The sequence below is a fragment of the Lepidochelys kempii genome, chromosome 15 (genome assembly GCF_965140285.1).
Source record: "Lepidochelys kempii isolate rLepKem1 chromosome 15, rLepKem1.hap1, whole genome shotgun sequence".
Taxonomy (NCBI): Eukaryota; Metazoa; Chordata; order Testudines; family Cheloniidae; genus Lepidochelys; species Lepidochelys kempii.
The window spans coordinates 32,626,957-32,643,218 of record NC_136394.1 but is presented as its reverse complement, the minus strand read 5'-3'; the positions used below and the strand labels follow the sequence as shown (position 1 = coordinate 32,643,218).

Here is a 16,262-nt window from a genome sequence, read left to right as displayed (position 1 = left end):
CATTGAGTTCTATCAAAGTTCACCTAGCTACAATCACAGCTCTTCATCCCCCTAATTGAAGAGTTTTCAGTTTTCATAGAATCATAGAATATCAGGTTTGGAAGGGACCTCTGAAGGTCATCTAGTCCAACCCCCTGCTCGAAGCAGGACCAATTCCCAGTTAAATCATCCCAGCCAGGGCTTTGTCAAGCCTGACCTTAAAAACCTCTAAGGAAGGAGATTCTACCACCTCCCTAGGTAACGCATTCCAGTGTTTCACCACCCTCTTAGTGAAAAAGTTTTTCCTAATATCCAATCTAAACCTCCCCCACTGCAACTTGAGACCATTACTCCTCGTTCTGTCATCTGCTACCATTGAGAACAGTCTAGAGCCATCCTCTTTGGAACCCCCTTTCAGGTAGTTGAAAGCAGCTATCAAATCCCCCCTCATTCTTCTCTTTTGCAAGCTAAACAATCCCAGCTCCCTCAGCCTCTCCTCATAAGTCATGTGTTCTAGACCCCTAATCATTTTTGTTGCCCTTCGCTGGACTCTCTCCAATTTATCCACGTCCTTCTTGTAGTGTGGGGCCCAAAACTGGACACAGTACTCCAGATGAGGCCTCACCAATGTTGAATAGAGGGGAACGATCACGTCCCTCGATCTGCTCGCTATGCCCCTTCTTATACATCCCAAAGTGCCATTGGCCTTCTTGGCAACAAGGGCACACTGCTGACTCATATCCAGCTTCTCGTCCACTGTCACCCCTAGGTCCTTTTCCGCAGAACTGATGCCTAGCCATTCGGCCCCTAGTCTGTAGCGGTGCATTGGATTCTTCCATCCTAAGTGCAGGACCCTGCACTTATCCTTATTGAACCTCATCAGATTTCTTTTGGCCCAATCCTCCAATTTGTCTAGGTCCTTCTGTATCCTATCCTTCCCCTCCAGCGTATCTACCACTCCTCCCAGTTTAGTATCATCCGCAAATTTGCTGAGAGTGCAATCCACACCATCCTCCAGATCATTTATGAAGATATTGAACAAAACCGGCCCCAGGACCGACCCTTGGGGCACTCCACTTGATACCGGCTGCCAACTAGACATGGAGCCATTGATCACTACCCGTTGAGCCCGACAATCTAGCCAGCTTTCTACCCACCTTATAGTGCATTCATCCAGCCCATACTTCCTTAACTTGCTGACAAGAATACTTTGGGAGACCGTGTCAAAAGCTTTGCTAAAGTCAAGAAACAATACATCCACTGCTTTCCCTTCATCCACAGAACCAGTAATCTCATCATAAAAGGCGATTAGATTAGTCAGGCATGACCTTCCCTTGGTGAATCCATGCTGGCTGTTCCTGATCACTTTCCTCTCATGCAAGTGCTTCAGGATTGATTCTTTGAGGACCTGCTCCATGATTTTCCCAGGGACTGAGGTGAGGCTGACTGGCCTGTAGTTCCCAGGATCCTCCTTCTTCCCTTTTTTAAAGATTGGCACTACATTAGCCTTTTTCCAGTCATCCGGGACTTCCCCGGTTCGCCACGAGTTTTCAAAGATAATGGCCAATGGCTCTGCAATCACAGCCCCCAGTCCTTCAGTACTCTCGGATGCAACTCGTCCGGCCCCATGGACTTGTGCACGTCCAGCTTTTCTAAATAGTCCCTAACCACCTCTATCTCCACAGAGGGCTGGCCATCTCTTCCCCATTTTGTGATGCCCAGCGCAGCAGTCTGGGAGCTGACCTTGTTAGTGAAGACAGAGGCAAAAAAAGCATTGAGTACATTAGCTTTTTCCACATCCTCTGTCACTAGGTTGCCTCCCTCATTCAGTAGGGGGCCCACACTTTCCTTGGCTTTCTTCTTGTTGCCAACATACCTGAAGAAACCCTTCTTGTTATTCTTGACATCTCTTGCTAGCTGCAGCTCCAGGTGCGATTTGGCCCTCCTGATATCATTCCTACATGCCCGAGCAATATTTTTATACTCTTCCCTGGTCATATGTCCAACCTTACACTTCTTGTAAGCTTCTTTTTTATGTTTAAGATCCGCTAGGATTTCACTATTAAGCCAAGCTGGTCGCCTGCCATATTTACTATTCTTTCGACTCATCGGGATGGTTTGTCCCTGTAACCTCAACAGGGATTCCTTGAAATACAGCCAGCTCTCCTGGACTCCTTTCCCCTTCAAGTTAGTCCCCCAGGGGATCCTGGCCATCCGTTTTCACCCACTCAACCACAACAAGGTTTATCGAAGTCGTCTTCAACTTCTTCCCTCCTGTCAAGGAACCAACTCCACCATGGGACCTCAGCTTAGTCTTCAGTGCCCTGAGAAAACCCCCTTTGAATGTATGTTGAATTGTTCCCACCTTCATCTGTCCCTTAAGACTGTGTTCCTCATAGCTGTCACCTCAGCGAGGAGAGCTTGGAGCTTTGATGGCTGACTCACTGTATACAGTATTTCATCATGACAAGGTGTTGACATGTTTACCCCTTGCTTCCCCTTCCAAGAGTCATTGCTCATTCCACCAGGGATCAATCTAGCACAGTAGCCCTGCTGAAAAACATACCTATCCTGATAGGGCAGCCACCTGGTCCTGGGTTCATGTTTTCCCAGGAGTACACTCTTGTCAGCTCTGGATGCAGTTACATGGCTTTTGGCGAGGCTGTTCTACAGTCTGAACTGAATCCACCTCCTTGGCCCCCTTCTCCAGGATGAAGTACTGCTCAGAAGTCTCCTGACGTAGAGCACCCATAGGGACATTAGTCAAAGATGGAGAGGTGACTTACCTTGTGTAGCAATGGGAGTTCTTTGACATGTGTGTCCCTGTGAGTGCTCCCCTCTGCCTTGGAGTCTGACTCTTTCTACTTCCATGCTTGAGAAGGATTGGAAATGGTGGCAGGTCCACTCCCCCATCTCTCCTCAGATTGGGGCAGAAGGGTGTCTAGGGCACAGGCATGGACCCACAGACACTGCTGATGAAAATTTCCAATCAAGAGCACACAGGTGTGCGCATATCATGACATGGAGCACCCAAATTACACAAATCTTTAAGAACTCCAGTTACTGTACCAGGTAAGTGACCTTTTCATCCTGTGGAATCCCCATTTCCAGAGCTCACCAATGCCAGACTAGATAATTAAACTACTGGGAGATAGTGGGATAATTAAACTACTGTACAGAGCGACTGGACTGAGGAGGAAGCATGGGCTTGTGGTTCAGCACAAGGCTGGGAGTCGAAATTTAGTTAATATTGCTGGCTCTGCCACAAACCTCCAGTGTGACCTTGGATAAATCACTTCCATTCTCTGTGGATCCATTTCCTCTCCCCAGAAAAGGAAGTAGTAATCCTGCCCTGCCCCCCAAATGGAGCCGGTATGTAAAGGAGTATAACTTGGATGGAAGTGGCTAAAGAAATGCAAGGCATTGTTCTAATGATAAAACCATCTCACTGTTACAGAGCCCCGGCCACCCCAGACATTCCTGGGGGAGGCAGGACGCTTGCAGGGCCACGGCTACAACAGACAGTTCTTTGATCCCTATTTTCTCTCTCTCTTTTTCTAGTCCCTTTTGAAGAAGAATGCTCCTGCTTATTCCAGTTCTACCTCAATGGCAGCTGTCATAGGAAATCCCAAACTCCCTGCAGCAGTGATGGACAGATGGCTTTGGGGGCCTATGCCCTCTGCAGAAGAAGAGGCCTATATGGTATCTGAATTACTTGGCTGCCAGCCTCTGGTTGGCAACGTGGCAACGAAAGAGAGGGTCATGAGCGCACTCACTCAGGCAGAGTGTGTCCATTTTGCAACCCATGTGTCCTGGAAGCTGGCTGCCTTGGTCCTAACGCCCAACGCTGATAGCAACCCAGCCAGTAGCAAGAGCTCCTTTGGGAATCCCTACACAATTCCAGAATCCCTCCGGATGCAGGATGATGCCAGTGATGTGGAGAGTATCTCAGACTGCCCTCCTCTCCAGGAGTTCCTGCTCACAGCAGCCGACGTTCTGGATCTGCGGCTTCCTGTCAAATTAGTGGTTTTCGGCTCCTATCAAGAGTCCAACAGTAAAGTCACTGCTGATGGGGTCGTCGGCTTGACACGGGCATTCCTGGCTGCTGGGGCTCAATGTGTCTTGGTGTCACTCTGGCCTGTTCCTGTGGCCGCTTCGAAAATGTTTGTGCATGCCTTCTATGCCTCCCTCCTGAATGGAACGAAAGCCAGTGCAGCCCTCGGAGAGGCCATGAAAACAGTGCAGAGCAGCAAGCAGTTCTCCCATCCATCCAACTGGGCAGGTAGGAGGAATCTGCTTCTTGGGACGGTTCTCATAATAAATAGGAAAGGGTTTGTAGGAGAAACATTTACACCAATTTGTTTGTATTGAGCAAGGAGCTGTGCTAGCAGCAGGGTGCCTGAGTAACACTCTGTGCCATTACAGCGACCAGAAGCTATGTATCAGACCTGGTTCTGCTCTGAGTGTTGCTGAATGACTGGCCAGTGGGAAATAGTCATTCTTCAATGTAACAATGGGGAGAGCATGTGTTCGACATAATTTACAGCGTATGAAATGCACCTGTCTCATCAGGGAGGTTTAATCATTAGGAAGACCTGATATGCTAAGGGCCATGCAGGCAGGAAATTACCCAGGATCCCCAGCTGATAACAAATAAGATTCCTTTTCTCCCTACAGATTACAGACCAGGATGTGTTATTCTTACTGATACGTGTCCAGCACGGTACAGCAGAAAGATTTGATTCCCATTAGTGTAATGGTGGGGTGGAGGGTGTTTCTTGAATAGAACTGTAACAACCGTGCTGTAATCCACTGAGGAAGATGTGTACTTAATTCAACATTTTAAAATTAAATGTGCTAAATAGTTCAGTGATGAGAAATAAGGAACTGAGACTATTCACCCTTGTTGTACCTTAGCTAGAGACTGTGAGGAATAGCGGCCACCCTAAGAACGTCCCAGAATTCCAGAGAGATGAGGCTTTTCCGGAGTTTGTAAGAATACTGGCAGTATTCCCATCACAGCAGCATTTTCCTCTAGAACTGACCGTCTTGTTCAATGCGTGTCTTCTGCACACTTAGGTTAGATGTGTAACCTAGCCATTTTGAGGACACGAGTGTAACGTTCCTTTAAGAGGCAGTGCCAGCAACAGCAGCAGGCGTAATCTCCAGGAGGAAACATGACAAGACTTGCTTCTGCGCGCCTCTCGTATGTGAGGTTTCCGCTGACATCAGTGGGAGTTCGACAAGCAGAACAGTTGAAGGATCAGGCTCCCTCAGTGCCAGTCAGGAGTGGTTTGATTAATCAAAGCAGAGTCAGAAAGAGAAAGACACTGAGGTTAGCAACAGAGCGACTGGAATTACATTAAATATGATTCGTATTTTTCTCAGCAAAAATCCTCCTTTCCGAAAGCTGTGCATGTGTCCCAAGCATGTCCCCAGTGTACCCAGCTGGGCTGAAGTGCTTAGATTGGGTAGCTGCTGTGTGCAGAACCCTAGTGCCAAGTGTTTGTTACCAGAAGGAGAGAGAGCTCGTGTGCTGTTTACTAAAGTGAGCACCTGGGATTAAACCCACGCAGAACTGTCTTGTCTCGCTGAGTCTAGTATTAGGAGGTGATCCAAGGAAAACCAGAGGGAAGTTGGACTTAGGGTACAGACCAAAGTTCAGTTTATCCTTGTTTTTCCTTCTAAGGGAGTTTGTCAGCCTGGCAAGAAAGAGAAGAAATGTGAATGGCTTTCCAGAGCAGATCCCTCATCAGAGGCGTAACAGAACAGACATGGGAGCTCTCCACGCCACTACCAGCAGGGGCAGGCAGGGAATGGCACATAGGGATCCCTGCTCCTCTCCTGAATCCATATGCAAATCCTCAACCCCCATGCTTCTCTTGAGGGTTGGGAATTGAGATTTCAAACAGAAATAATGCCTCACACTAGAGATGAGCACATGCCCATCCAGCTGCAATAAACAGGGGAGGGAGGAAGAATATTTGCATGGTGCACAAGCTAGCGGCCTGGGCAAAGTAGGCATCTTTCCCCAAACAGGGACAGCTCTCCATTTTCAGGGTTCTATTGTTTGCTGGCAGTATTTAGCTTTTATTGATTTCTGCTCCTGTAAAGGAGATGAGGAGCATGCTAGGGCAAGTGTCTCTGCATTGCCACATTTTTCCACATATGTGAGCAGGAAAACAGTATTGATTTCATAAAGGGGGAGAGCAGAGAGCATTGAAGAAGCATCCTAGAAGTTACGTCCCTGGGCCTAGGCGGGTGGAGGCAGCTGTTCTGGTTGTGGAGGCAGCTGTTCTGGATTCTCCCTTCTCTGTGGGTAGGCACATAACTAAACAAGGGGCAATGAGCTATTCATTTCTGTTAGCTTGAGGAAGGCAGAGTATTTGTTTTTCTGGGACAAGAGGAGATTAAGAAGCTCTCTGTCTGAATCCTGCAGGCTTCATGCTCATTGGGAGTGATGTGAAGCTTAACAGCCCTTCCTCGCTAATTGGACAGGCCCTGACAGAGATTCTGCAGCACCCGGAGAGAGCACGAGATGCCCTGAGAGTCTTGTTACATCTGGTAAGCAAGAGAGAGCTGCCATAAGAGTATCCCCTGCAACCTGAGAGAGGCAGCAGTAAGACCCTTGCAGTCTTGCTTTGGAGAGGCTGTCAAGGCTCCTTCCTGCAGCCTGAAAAGTGCCATCAAAATTTACAGACACAAAATGTGGGTCCCTGCCTTGGAGTATGGCAGATGCCTCCTCTTAACTTTTGGAAGGTGATGTCATCTGTGGTGAGGTGTCTCTGAATGTTGAATGGGTGGGGAAGCATTTCGATTTAACTTCAGGAGTAAACCCCCAACCCTCCTTCTCCTCCCTCTGCCTGTGTAATCCCTGCAACTACTCCCTGTCCCTGGGAGAAGAATGGGACACCAGGCAGAGATTCACCTTACTAGCATGACAAATAAAATCCCTCCATCAGACCCAGCTGATTTGCATATGCTGCTGAGTGGGTCTGTGCTTTGAAAATGAGATTGTCACTGAGGTTAATTGTTTTTATGACAGAATTGCTGTGAACTAGGCAAGAAGTAGAGAGGTGAGAACGAAGACACTGTGTAGTGTGTCTCCTTCCTTGCTAGCCAAGTGACCACCCTCTCTCTACAGATCTTAAGGACTGATGGCTTCAAGCCAAGAATGAACACTGCAGTTTAGAACAGAGCAAGCTCTAAAGCAGCAAGGTTTGTTAGGCAAAAGAGCTGACTCTTTGGGTCCTTCCCTTCTTGTCACCTGATACTGCATGATGCAGGACATTCTGTTCAGTGGACAGCTTTCACCAGAAAATACCACACTGAAATCCACAGCGTTTAACCCCAAAACAGCAGCTCACATGGAAGTTTAATGAGACTCTGGTGTTCCCATAGGTACCAATAACCAGCTTTGGGGAGCAGTGAATGCTGTGACTGATGTGATCTGTAGGTAAAACTCTGGGATGGTTATAATACTATCCTCTCACATCTGTGTAACACCTTTCCTCCTAAAGGACCCTCCTAGTTTCCTTAGGGGCAGTGTCCATGTTGTAATGGCAACACTAGTCGACTGATGATGATAATCCCAGCTGCATCAGGCTGGAAAGGGAGGAGGGTTCTATTTACCATCCAATTGGTAAGTCTGCACATGGAACACTATAACCTGGTTGTCAGCAGCAGACCCAAGAGGCTGGAAATCATAACTCAGCGATTCTGTGGGGACAAATACGGCCACCTGGCTTACGGGAAATCATCTCTTCATGATAGGCTGGAAAATGGGCAGATTCCTCCTCCCAGGCAAACATGTAGCCTAGTTTTCCATGGCCCTCATCTGCCCAAGATGCTGCTATAGGCTGCCTGACTTCTCATTTTACAGCTATACATGAATTAGTGGAGCCTCTAGTTCCAAAGGGCCCTGACCACCTCCTGTCTGAGGCTGATTGCCATATCTCTGTCACCCAGCCCACCCCTTGACCTGAGATGCCTTTCTGCTCCTGACACTGCAGAAAGAGGAAAGGGTTAATGATAAACTTACTGCAGAATAAGCTAATGCAGTCTTTTGTCCTGGAGGTGGAGAAATCACTGCAGCGAATCCAGAATGGGCAGCACAATTCCATGTACACCTCTCAGCAGAGTGTGGAGAATAAAGTTGGTGGCATTCCAGGCTGGCAGGCACTACTCACTGCTGTGGGGTTTCGACTTGACCCTCCCGCTAGTGGTCTTCCAGCTGCAGTGTTCTTCCCGACTTCAGACCCCGGTGAACGGCTACAGCAATGCAGCACCACCATCCAGTCCCTCTTAGGTAAGGAGCAGGCCACAGGGGGCTCTGGCATCGTCCGTGTTAGCAGGCTCTTGTCCACTTGCTGCCTCTTGGATGGGAGGAGTGGGAAATCTTGCTGTTCAGCTGTTGTTCTGTGCTTTTACAGGGACTAAGTAAAATCATGGAATGGGACTTGGGTAAGACCAGTTGCTCCCAGCATAGCCTAGAGCAGGCTTTGCAAAGAGAACATGGTTGCTTCAGCCTCAGATCCCGTTCATTTCCCTCTGGTCCCAATACCCGAGGAGCCAGGGTGTTATTCTTCCTCTGTCCCTGCTCCCAGACGGGAGTTCACTCATCAGGTGCAAAGCTTGTAAAATCCTTACTGTTTGTAGAAACCACAGCCCCTTTCAGGAGCCCTAGTTAGTATGGGAAGCTGGGTCCAGGTGTTGCTTTGGGATGGTTTCTCTCAGGCAGTTCAGAGGCAGCTTTGAACAAACTTTATGGTTTCTGATTTTTTTCAGGTCTGCCTAACCCAGCACTTCAGGCACTTTGCAAACTTATTACTGCTTCAGAGACTGGAGAGCAGCTTATCAATCGGGTGAGTAGGGTGGTGACGCTACAGCACCATGCCTCAAATCCTGCCTAGGGCAAAGGAGTCCCAGAGCCACGGATTGCTTTGTAACTAGCAGAGCAAAACAGACAGAGTGGCTTTTGTGCCCAAAGTTCAAGAACTGTCTCTCTTGTCCGCTCGAGTGAGTGAATGCCTTGGCACGAGGGGGGCAGGCACACTGGTGGACTTCTCAGCTCAGTGCCAGAACTGAGAGCATGTGACATGCACACCAGTCGTGCTGTACAGTACAGCTGAGGAAGGTGGGATCCTAGCACTGAGGGATGGAAAACTTGATTAGGTCCCAGTCAGCCCATCACCCTAAGAGCTTGTTCTGGGCTGTTCCCTTCAGGATATTCCCTAATCCTTCATCCAGTGTAGTTCCCTTGGACAGTGCCTCTCAGACCTGTGCTGTTACGTGTGGGCAGCTCACAGCTCTGCCAAACAGGTTTCCAGCCTCTGTTAGATCCGCTGTCGTGTGGGAATGCACTGCTGCCTATAGCTCCATGGCCTCCATTACCCCAGCCTTCCTTACTCTTCCACCCTGTCCGTCCTGACCCAGCTCTGATCCATGCGTGCCCCTGCATGGCTGGCATGCTTCAGCATGTTCCTCATCTCCTGAGTGCTCTTCAGACCAGGCCAGTTGTCTGCCCCAGCAAGTGGGCGCACAATGAATTGTGAACAGGGATGTAGCTCACCATCCCTGTGTCTTGCACAGATATTTTCCTGACCACCAGTATCAGGTTTTCTGGAGAAATACATCAGTGGACAGCTGGGACCTGTGCTCTCTCTGTTAGGCATTTCCACTTCAGCTAAGAGGGCTTCCTTTGGATCGTCAGGCCAAGAGTCCCTGTTCAGGAATCACGCTGCCAGTGCTGCGTCTGTGCAGACAACCATTAGGAGGGGAGCCCAGAGTAAATGGAACAGGTGGTTTAAAGGACAACAATCCAACATTCTCTATAAAAATCTCCACATGACTGTTTCCTGCTTGTGTTCTTGCCGCAGACAATTAAATCACCCAAGAAAAAGCAGACTTCAGATGGCTGCATGCAGCTAACAAAAGATTTACTCACCATTTCCCCAGCCGCCTGCTGCAGAGATGTTGCATTGTTTCTGCAGATGTTCTTGTGCAGGCCAAACCCCAGACAGATTTCTCTTTGCACAGGAATAGTGCTGGGTTGTTCAGCCCAGCTCTCTCCTCTGCTGCAGTCCATTCCCCCCAGAAATTCTCTTGAGGTGCCTTCCAGTCCTACAGGTCTATGAAAACCACAGGGGCACGATTGACAGGCACAGCCCATTGACACTATTTCCTTCCCAGCTCCAGCTTGTGCCTCTGTAGTATGGATGGAGCAGGGCTTGTTCTCCTGAATGCTTCTATCATCCCTTTCCCTTAGGGACACCTGGCATTGCCCAGGAAAATACAGCAGACACTGCACCCGGGTACACGGGTTGATGGAAGCCAGGCTCCTTGAAATGCAAAGCCCAGAACCATACTGTCCCCCACAATCTGAGAGGAAGGCAGCCAGTTTGTAATGCTACTTCCCCAGCCTCCCTGTCAGGCTCAGGAACTGAGTCAGGAATGTTGGGTCCCATCTCTTGCTATCTTGCTTCAGCCACATCCCAAAGTTACCACCCTCTGGTACCAGGGCTAAGATCATGGCATTTTCACTATGACCTTGTGGTGCTGAGACCTCTGTCTTAGCTGCCCAATCTGTGAATAGGGATAGTGATCCTCCCTCCATGGGGCTGTGAGAGTAAACTATGTAAGTACTGTAAAAGCAGCAAAGAGTCCGGTGGCACCTTCTAGACTAACAGATGTATTGGAGCATAAGCTTTCGTGGGTGAATACGCACTTCGTCAGATGCATGTAGTGGAAATTTCCAGAGGCAGGTATAAATATGCAAGCAAGAATCAGGCTAGGGATACCAAGGTTAGTTCAATCAGGGAGGATGAGGCCCTCTTCTAGCAGTTGCGGTGTGAACACCAAGGGAGGAGAAACTGCTTTGTAGTTGGCTAGCTAGTCACAGTCTTTGTGAATGGCTAGCCAACTACATTCTGAGCATTCATTATCATTAAGGAAACAATGGTTTCTACTTTGCACAGGCCAGTATGACCTGGCCTGCAAAACTGCTACAGAGTGACTGCTCCATCCAGTCTCCTACGCGTTCAGAGATCAGGCGCCTTGGGAGAAGCTGCTTTGCGTGTGAGTTGCTCTGCTCCTCAGTCAGGTTGTTTAGTTCTAAAAGAGCAGCTCCAGCATTTGACACAGCGCAAACAGTCCCCACTGCAGCATCCGTTCTCTCTGTGCACCCCGCGGGGCTAAAAGTTACACACACTGAAAAGACCCTTTGGATTGGGAGGTAGGTGGTGCTGCACAGTTCTAGGGTGCATTGCGGGGGAGGCTTCTCGAGGTGGATTTCAAGGCTGCTGTAATGCGCGCTGCCTTCATCCCTGACTTGTGTTCACTGCAGTGTCTGAGGAGGAGAAAGTGTTCCTGGGAACAGTGAAGCACTGAGCCTGCGCCCTTCTCTCTGGGCTGCTTGTGTGTATTTGTTATGGAAGAGATAAGGACCATAACCCTTGTTTGCACGTGCAGTGGGACTGCTAGGGAGTAAAGATTGCATTTAATGCCAGTAAACAGCCCCTGAAAGGAAACTAGAGGAAGGTTGTTTATGTTCCACCTCCTGTCAAAAGATGGATGATTCTGGGGCTCATCTCCTCATTGGCAGGGTTGTAGCTGCCTGTGAAGTGCCAGCTCTGGTTTTAACAGCTTAGGGACTTCCAGATTCCAGCTGTCTGTTCCTGGTTGTTTGGTCCCTTCACTCCCAGCCCTCATTGTCCCTTCTCCTCCTGCTCTGTGCTGTGCATCTTGCAGGAGGGGGCTGGCTTGTGATGATCTACTTTGGCCCTATAGGGCTTCATGCCATGCTCACTTCATAATGCAGAATAACCCATGTTCTTTCTTTCTTTCCTTCTCTCTTTTCTTATCTGCTACCCGAAGGCTGTTAAAAATATGGTGGGAATGGTGAGTACAACAAACACCAGGGAACATTACTCCTCTGCAGAGGCAAGCCCTGGGCTCTGGAAAACTCTTCAGCCCCATTTCCCTGCGTTACAGTTTAATAGTCACCAAATTTTTAAGCCTGGGATTTGCTTAATTACTTCTAATGGGGAGAAAGGACATTGTGGTGTTGGGCCTGTGCCGCAGGCGTAGTGTAGATGAGGCTGGGAGTCGGGTTTTGTCCTTCCCCCTCCTCCCCACCCAGGCCTTCCCCTTTGTGCATGAATGCAGTTCCCTGTGGGTACAAGAAGGGGAACTGCTCCCCGGAGGTCCTGGAAACATGAGGGAAATCTTGGGCTGTTTCTTGTTTAGTGCAGCTGGGGTGTTCCTGGGTTTGGCCTCACACCCGATCAAATGGCCCAGTTACAGAATGGCCTTTAAGTGGCCATGAGCAGCCACTAAGCACCCTCCTCCTTTTCTTTCTTCCTGCAGTTTTCGTACTGTGCTTCCCTCCTGCCCTTTCTCTGAAAACAGCCGCACTCTAAGGGCTTGGCTACACTTGCAGATATAGAGTGCTTTGGGTTAAACCACCCTTCATACAGTGCAGTAGGGAAAGCCCTGCAATCTGTGCACACTGACAGCTGAAAGCGCACTGGTGTGGCCACATTTGCAGCTGCATTGGGACCAGTGCATTATGGGCAGCTATCCCAGCGTTCAAGTGGCTGCAACATGCTTTTCAAATGGGGAGTGTGTTGTGTGTATGTGGGGGTGGGGAGTGGGTTTTTGGGGTGCTGATAGTGTGTCAGCACACTGTCGTGTAAGTACAGACCCTCCTCCCTCCCCCAGCTCTCTCACTCACTCAAAGCAAACATTAGCTGTGGGGCCAGTTCTGCATTCCTGTTGTTTGTTCACAACAAAGAGAGGCCACTTCAGTTAATGGGATTATGGGACATTTCGGGAGGGCAATCAGAGCGCTGTAAGGTAACTCCAACTCCTCGTTCACACTGACACTGTAGCGTCTCATCCAATACGCAGCAAACCTTATCCCTCTCGGGGAGGTGGAGTACCAGCAGCGCTCTAGCCAGGGAGTCAGAGCACTCTACGTGCCTTGCCAGTGTGGACGGGGAGTGAGTTAGAGCGCTCTGGGTGGCTTTATTGGGGCATAGCATGCAAGTGTAACCAAGGCCTAACTCACCTCACAAGGGTTCACGTGCCCCTGCTGGAGTCTTCCCAGCACTAGTGCAGAATGTCTGGCCAGTTGTAGGGCCACTCCCTCTGTGCAGAGTGTGACCCCACTCGGGCAGCACCTTGACTCCTGCACTAGACAGCGTACTAGTGACTATCCAGGACAAAGGCAGATTAGGTGTGACCCCACAGGCTGGGAATGTCAGCCAGGAGGTGAATGGGTTGGTATGGAAGGGCTGATGTTTGTTCTGTCATCCTCAGCTACATCAGGTCTTGGTTCAACTCCAAGCAGGAGAGAAGGAGCAGGATTTCTCCTCTGCACCGATCCAGGTTTCCATCAGTGTCCAGCTCTGGAGGCTTCCTGGCTGCCACGAGTTTCTGGCAGCCTTGGGTAAGAGCATGTTTCCTTATTTTATTGCTGCTGTCTGTTGTGGCCATCCAACACCTTACACTTCACAAGCACCTTCACTGCTTACATCCTTTGGTATGTAGGACACGATGGCCCAGCTGCTCATTACCTGGCCGAGTGAATCCTTCTCTGGTCACTGTGAGCAGAGATTGCTCTCCCTGTGTGATTGCCACATGGAGAACTTTGTGTGTATGTGTTACTCCTGGGGGAATTCTGCACCAAAAAATTAAAAATTCTGCTAATTTTATTTGTCAAAATAACACTACATAATCCATAGATTCATAGATTAGATTATGATCATTATGATCATCTCGTCTGACCTCCTGCACAATGCAGGCCACAGAATCTCAACCACCCACTCCTGCGATAAATCTCTCACCTATGTCTGAGCTATTGAAGTCCTCAAATCATGGTTTAAAGACTTCAAGGAGCAGAGAATCCTCCAGCAAGTGACCTGTGCCCCATGCTACAGAGGAAGGTGAAAAACCACCAGGGCCTCTGCCAATCTGCCCTGGAGGAAAATTCCTTCCCGACTCCAAATATGGCGATCAGCTGAACCCTGAGCATATGGGCAAGATTCACCAGCCAGATACCCAGGAAAGAATTCTCTGTCGTAACTCAGATCCCACCCCATCTAACATCCCATCGCAAGCTATTGGGCCTATTTACCATGAATATTTAAAGATCAGTTAATTGCCAAAATCATAGTATGACATCATGCCAGTTTCAATTATTTTGGTAATTTATTTAAAAATACCTGTCAGCAATATGTCTGTAACAATACAGACACACACAAATTCCTCCAGGAGTAGAGAGTTAAAGAAACCCATATGACAACCCAGTTCCTGTTTCTCTGCCCGCTTCTTCCCCCCCAGAGCCCAGCCAGGGGCCAGATACCCACAATCGCTCCCCCCCCAGAGCCCACCTGTGCGGGCCTCCCTCAGCAAATACACCCGAACCCCTTCATCCCCAGAGCCTAGGGATCCAGAGGGAGAAACAGCCTGATGTCCAGTTCCAGGTTTGCATGGAGTTTCCTGCATGCCATGCTCTCCTTCCCTCAGGGTATGCTAACCCTCTAGCTCCCTCCCCCTTTCCCCGGCAATGTCTTCTATGCGCGAGCTGGGCTCTGCCAAGTCCCGTGGTCCCTAGTGGTGGCTAGCAGCACTGCAGCCTATTTCTGTGTGGGAAGGGAAATTCTGCGTGCACGTTAATTTCTGCAAAATTCAGCATTGCGCAGTGGCACAAAAATCCCCCAGGACTTCTGCACCCTAACACCACCTCAGTCAGCAGGACCTAGATAATATTGACTTCAAGTGGCAACTTCCATTTGATTTGAGAGCAGCCCAGTTTTGCCTTGGCCCCATTTCCTGGCAAGGGTATGTAAGTAGGTAATGAATGAGAGGGTACAACCGCTTAGAAGGAAATGGAGTGGAAAGAAGACAAAGATAAGTCATTGCCTTCCTATCTGCCCTCCACCCTCATCCTTCCATGCGTCAGCATCTCATGCCTTCTCCAGACTGCCCCGAACCCTCGCTGCACTGAACTCCAAGGCCATTGCCCTCTCCCTAGACCCACCGCTGCTACGATCCCCTTAAGAAATCAACCAGTCAATGACAGCTGGAGGGGGCACATGGGGCATAATTAGCACTGACTCTATTTATAAATATTAGGAAAACATTTGCTAGTGTGTATATCTATAAAATAGAACATATTTGGTTATTTTTCTTTCCTCCATCCGACCCAGGTAAGCTCCTCAGGGCAAGGACTGTGTCTTCCTATGTGTTTGTACAGCGCCCAGCACAATAAGGCCCCTATCATTATGGGACACGTGGGCACTTACTGGAATAGACATATTAAATACTAACCAGGCAGCACATTGGCACAGAGGAGACAGCCCTGAGCAAGGCCACTGCAAGGTCCTCGTGTCTGTTTGCTCTATGGGGATTATATGCAGCATCTGATGAAGTGAGCTGTAGCTCACGAAAGCTTATGCTCAAATAAATTGGTTAGTCTCTAAGGTGCCACAAGTACTCCTTTTCTTTTTGCGAATACAGACTAACACGGCTGCTACTCTGAAACCTGTCATTATGCAGCATCAGTAACTTACTGGGACCAGTTCAAGGTATAGAATCTTTGGGTGAGAAATGGTTTTCTGCTCTATGTTCTCCTACAGGTTTTGACCTTTGTGAAGTTGGGCAAGAGGAAGTGATACTGAAAACTGGGAAACAAGCTAATAGGAGGACCATGCACTTTGCTCTCCAGTCCCTGCTGGCACTTTTTGGTAAGGCTACCTGAAGTGACATTATTTGATCTTGTTCCATCTGATGGCTGGAGGATGATGGTATCTACTGAGGTGGAGTATTACCATCTTTTGCACAAAGAAAAGTGTCACACACAGTTGCTTATCTAGTGAACAAGGGTGTGTGGCACTTCCCAAGCCTGTGCGTTGTCTGCCAGAGAGCTCCCTGTGTGTTTAGACAGGCCTGAAGCTGGGGCAGCTAGCTCTCCACCACTGCTCTGACTATAGGACTCTCTGCAAACATTGAGAAGTGGAGATATAAGGAGGAGAGGAAGTTTATTTGGCAAATGCTATGGGTGGGGTGTCTTAGGCCCACGGGGGTGCACTGAACTAGGCACAACATGGGGGAAGGGGACACTTAATGGACAAGGATTGGGCAGAGGATAGGGGGTGTGGATGAGCAAAAGGAAATCTGGAGAGATTTCTGTCTCTCCAAGGAAAATTTGGGAAATAGGTTGGTCACTTCCATCTCTAACTTATATGATTCGTATAGTCACTAGTTCCCCTGGAGCTAAA

At 49.0% G+C, this 16,262-nt stretch overlaps 1 protein-coding gene and 1 long non-coding RNA gene across 3 annotated transcripts in view; one reads left to right on the top strand and one right to left on the bottom strand.

Moving 5' to 3' along the window:
• The window catches only part of LOC144929492 (uncharacterized), a 47,224-nt gene that overhangs the window by 10,520 nt on the left and 20,442 nt on the right, over positions 1-16,262 (bottom strand). The window lies entirely within an intron of this gene.
• TTC28 (tetratricopeptide repeat domain 28) overlaps positions 1-16,262 on the top strand; it is a 510,509-nt gene that overhangs the window by 485,221 nt on the left and 9,026 nt on the right. Inside the window, exons 16-22 of one of the 2 annotated variants that reach the window (XM_073313672.2) lie at positions 3,541-4,261; positions 6,419-6,543; positions 8,056-8,287; positions 8,767-8,843; positions 11,854-11,877; positions 13,300-13,429; positions 15,621-15,728. In XM_073313672.2, the coding sequence (XP_073169773.1) occupies positions 3,541-4,261; positions 6,419-6,543; positions 8,056-8,287; positions 8,767-8,843; positions 11,854-11,877; positions 13,300-13,429; positions 15,621-15,728 (1,417 nt within the window). The remainder of the gene's footprint in view (positions 1-3,540; positions 4,262-6,418; positions 6,544-8,055; positions 8,288-8,766; positions 8,844-11,853; positions 11,878-13,299; positions 13,430-15,620; positions 15,729-16,262) is intronic. The other variant, XM_073313673.2, reaches the window with a different exon arrangement.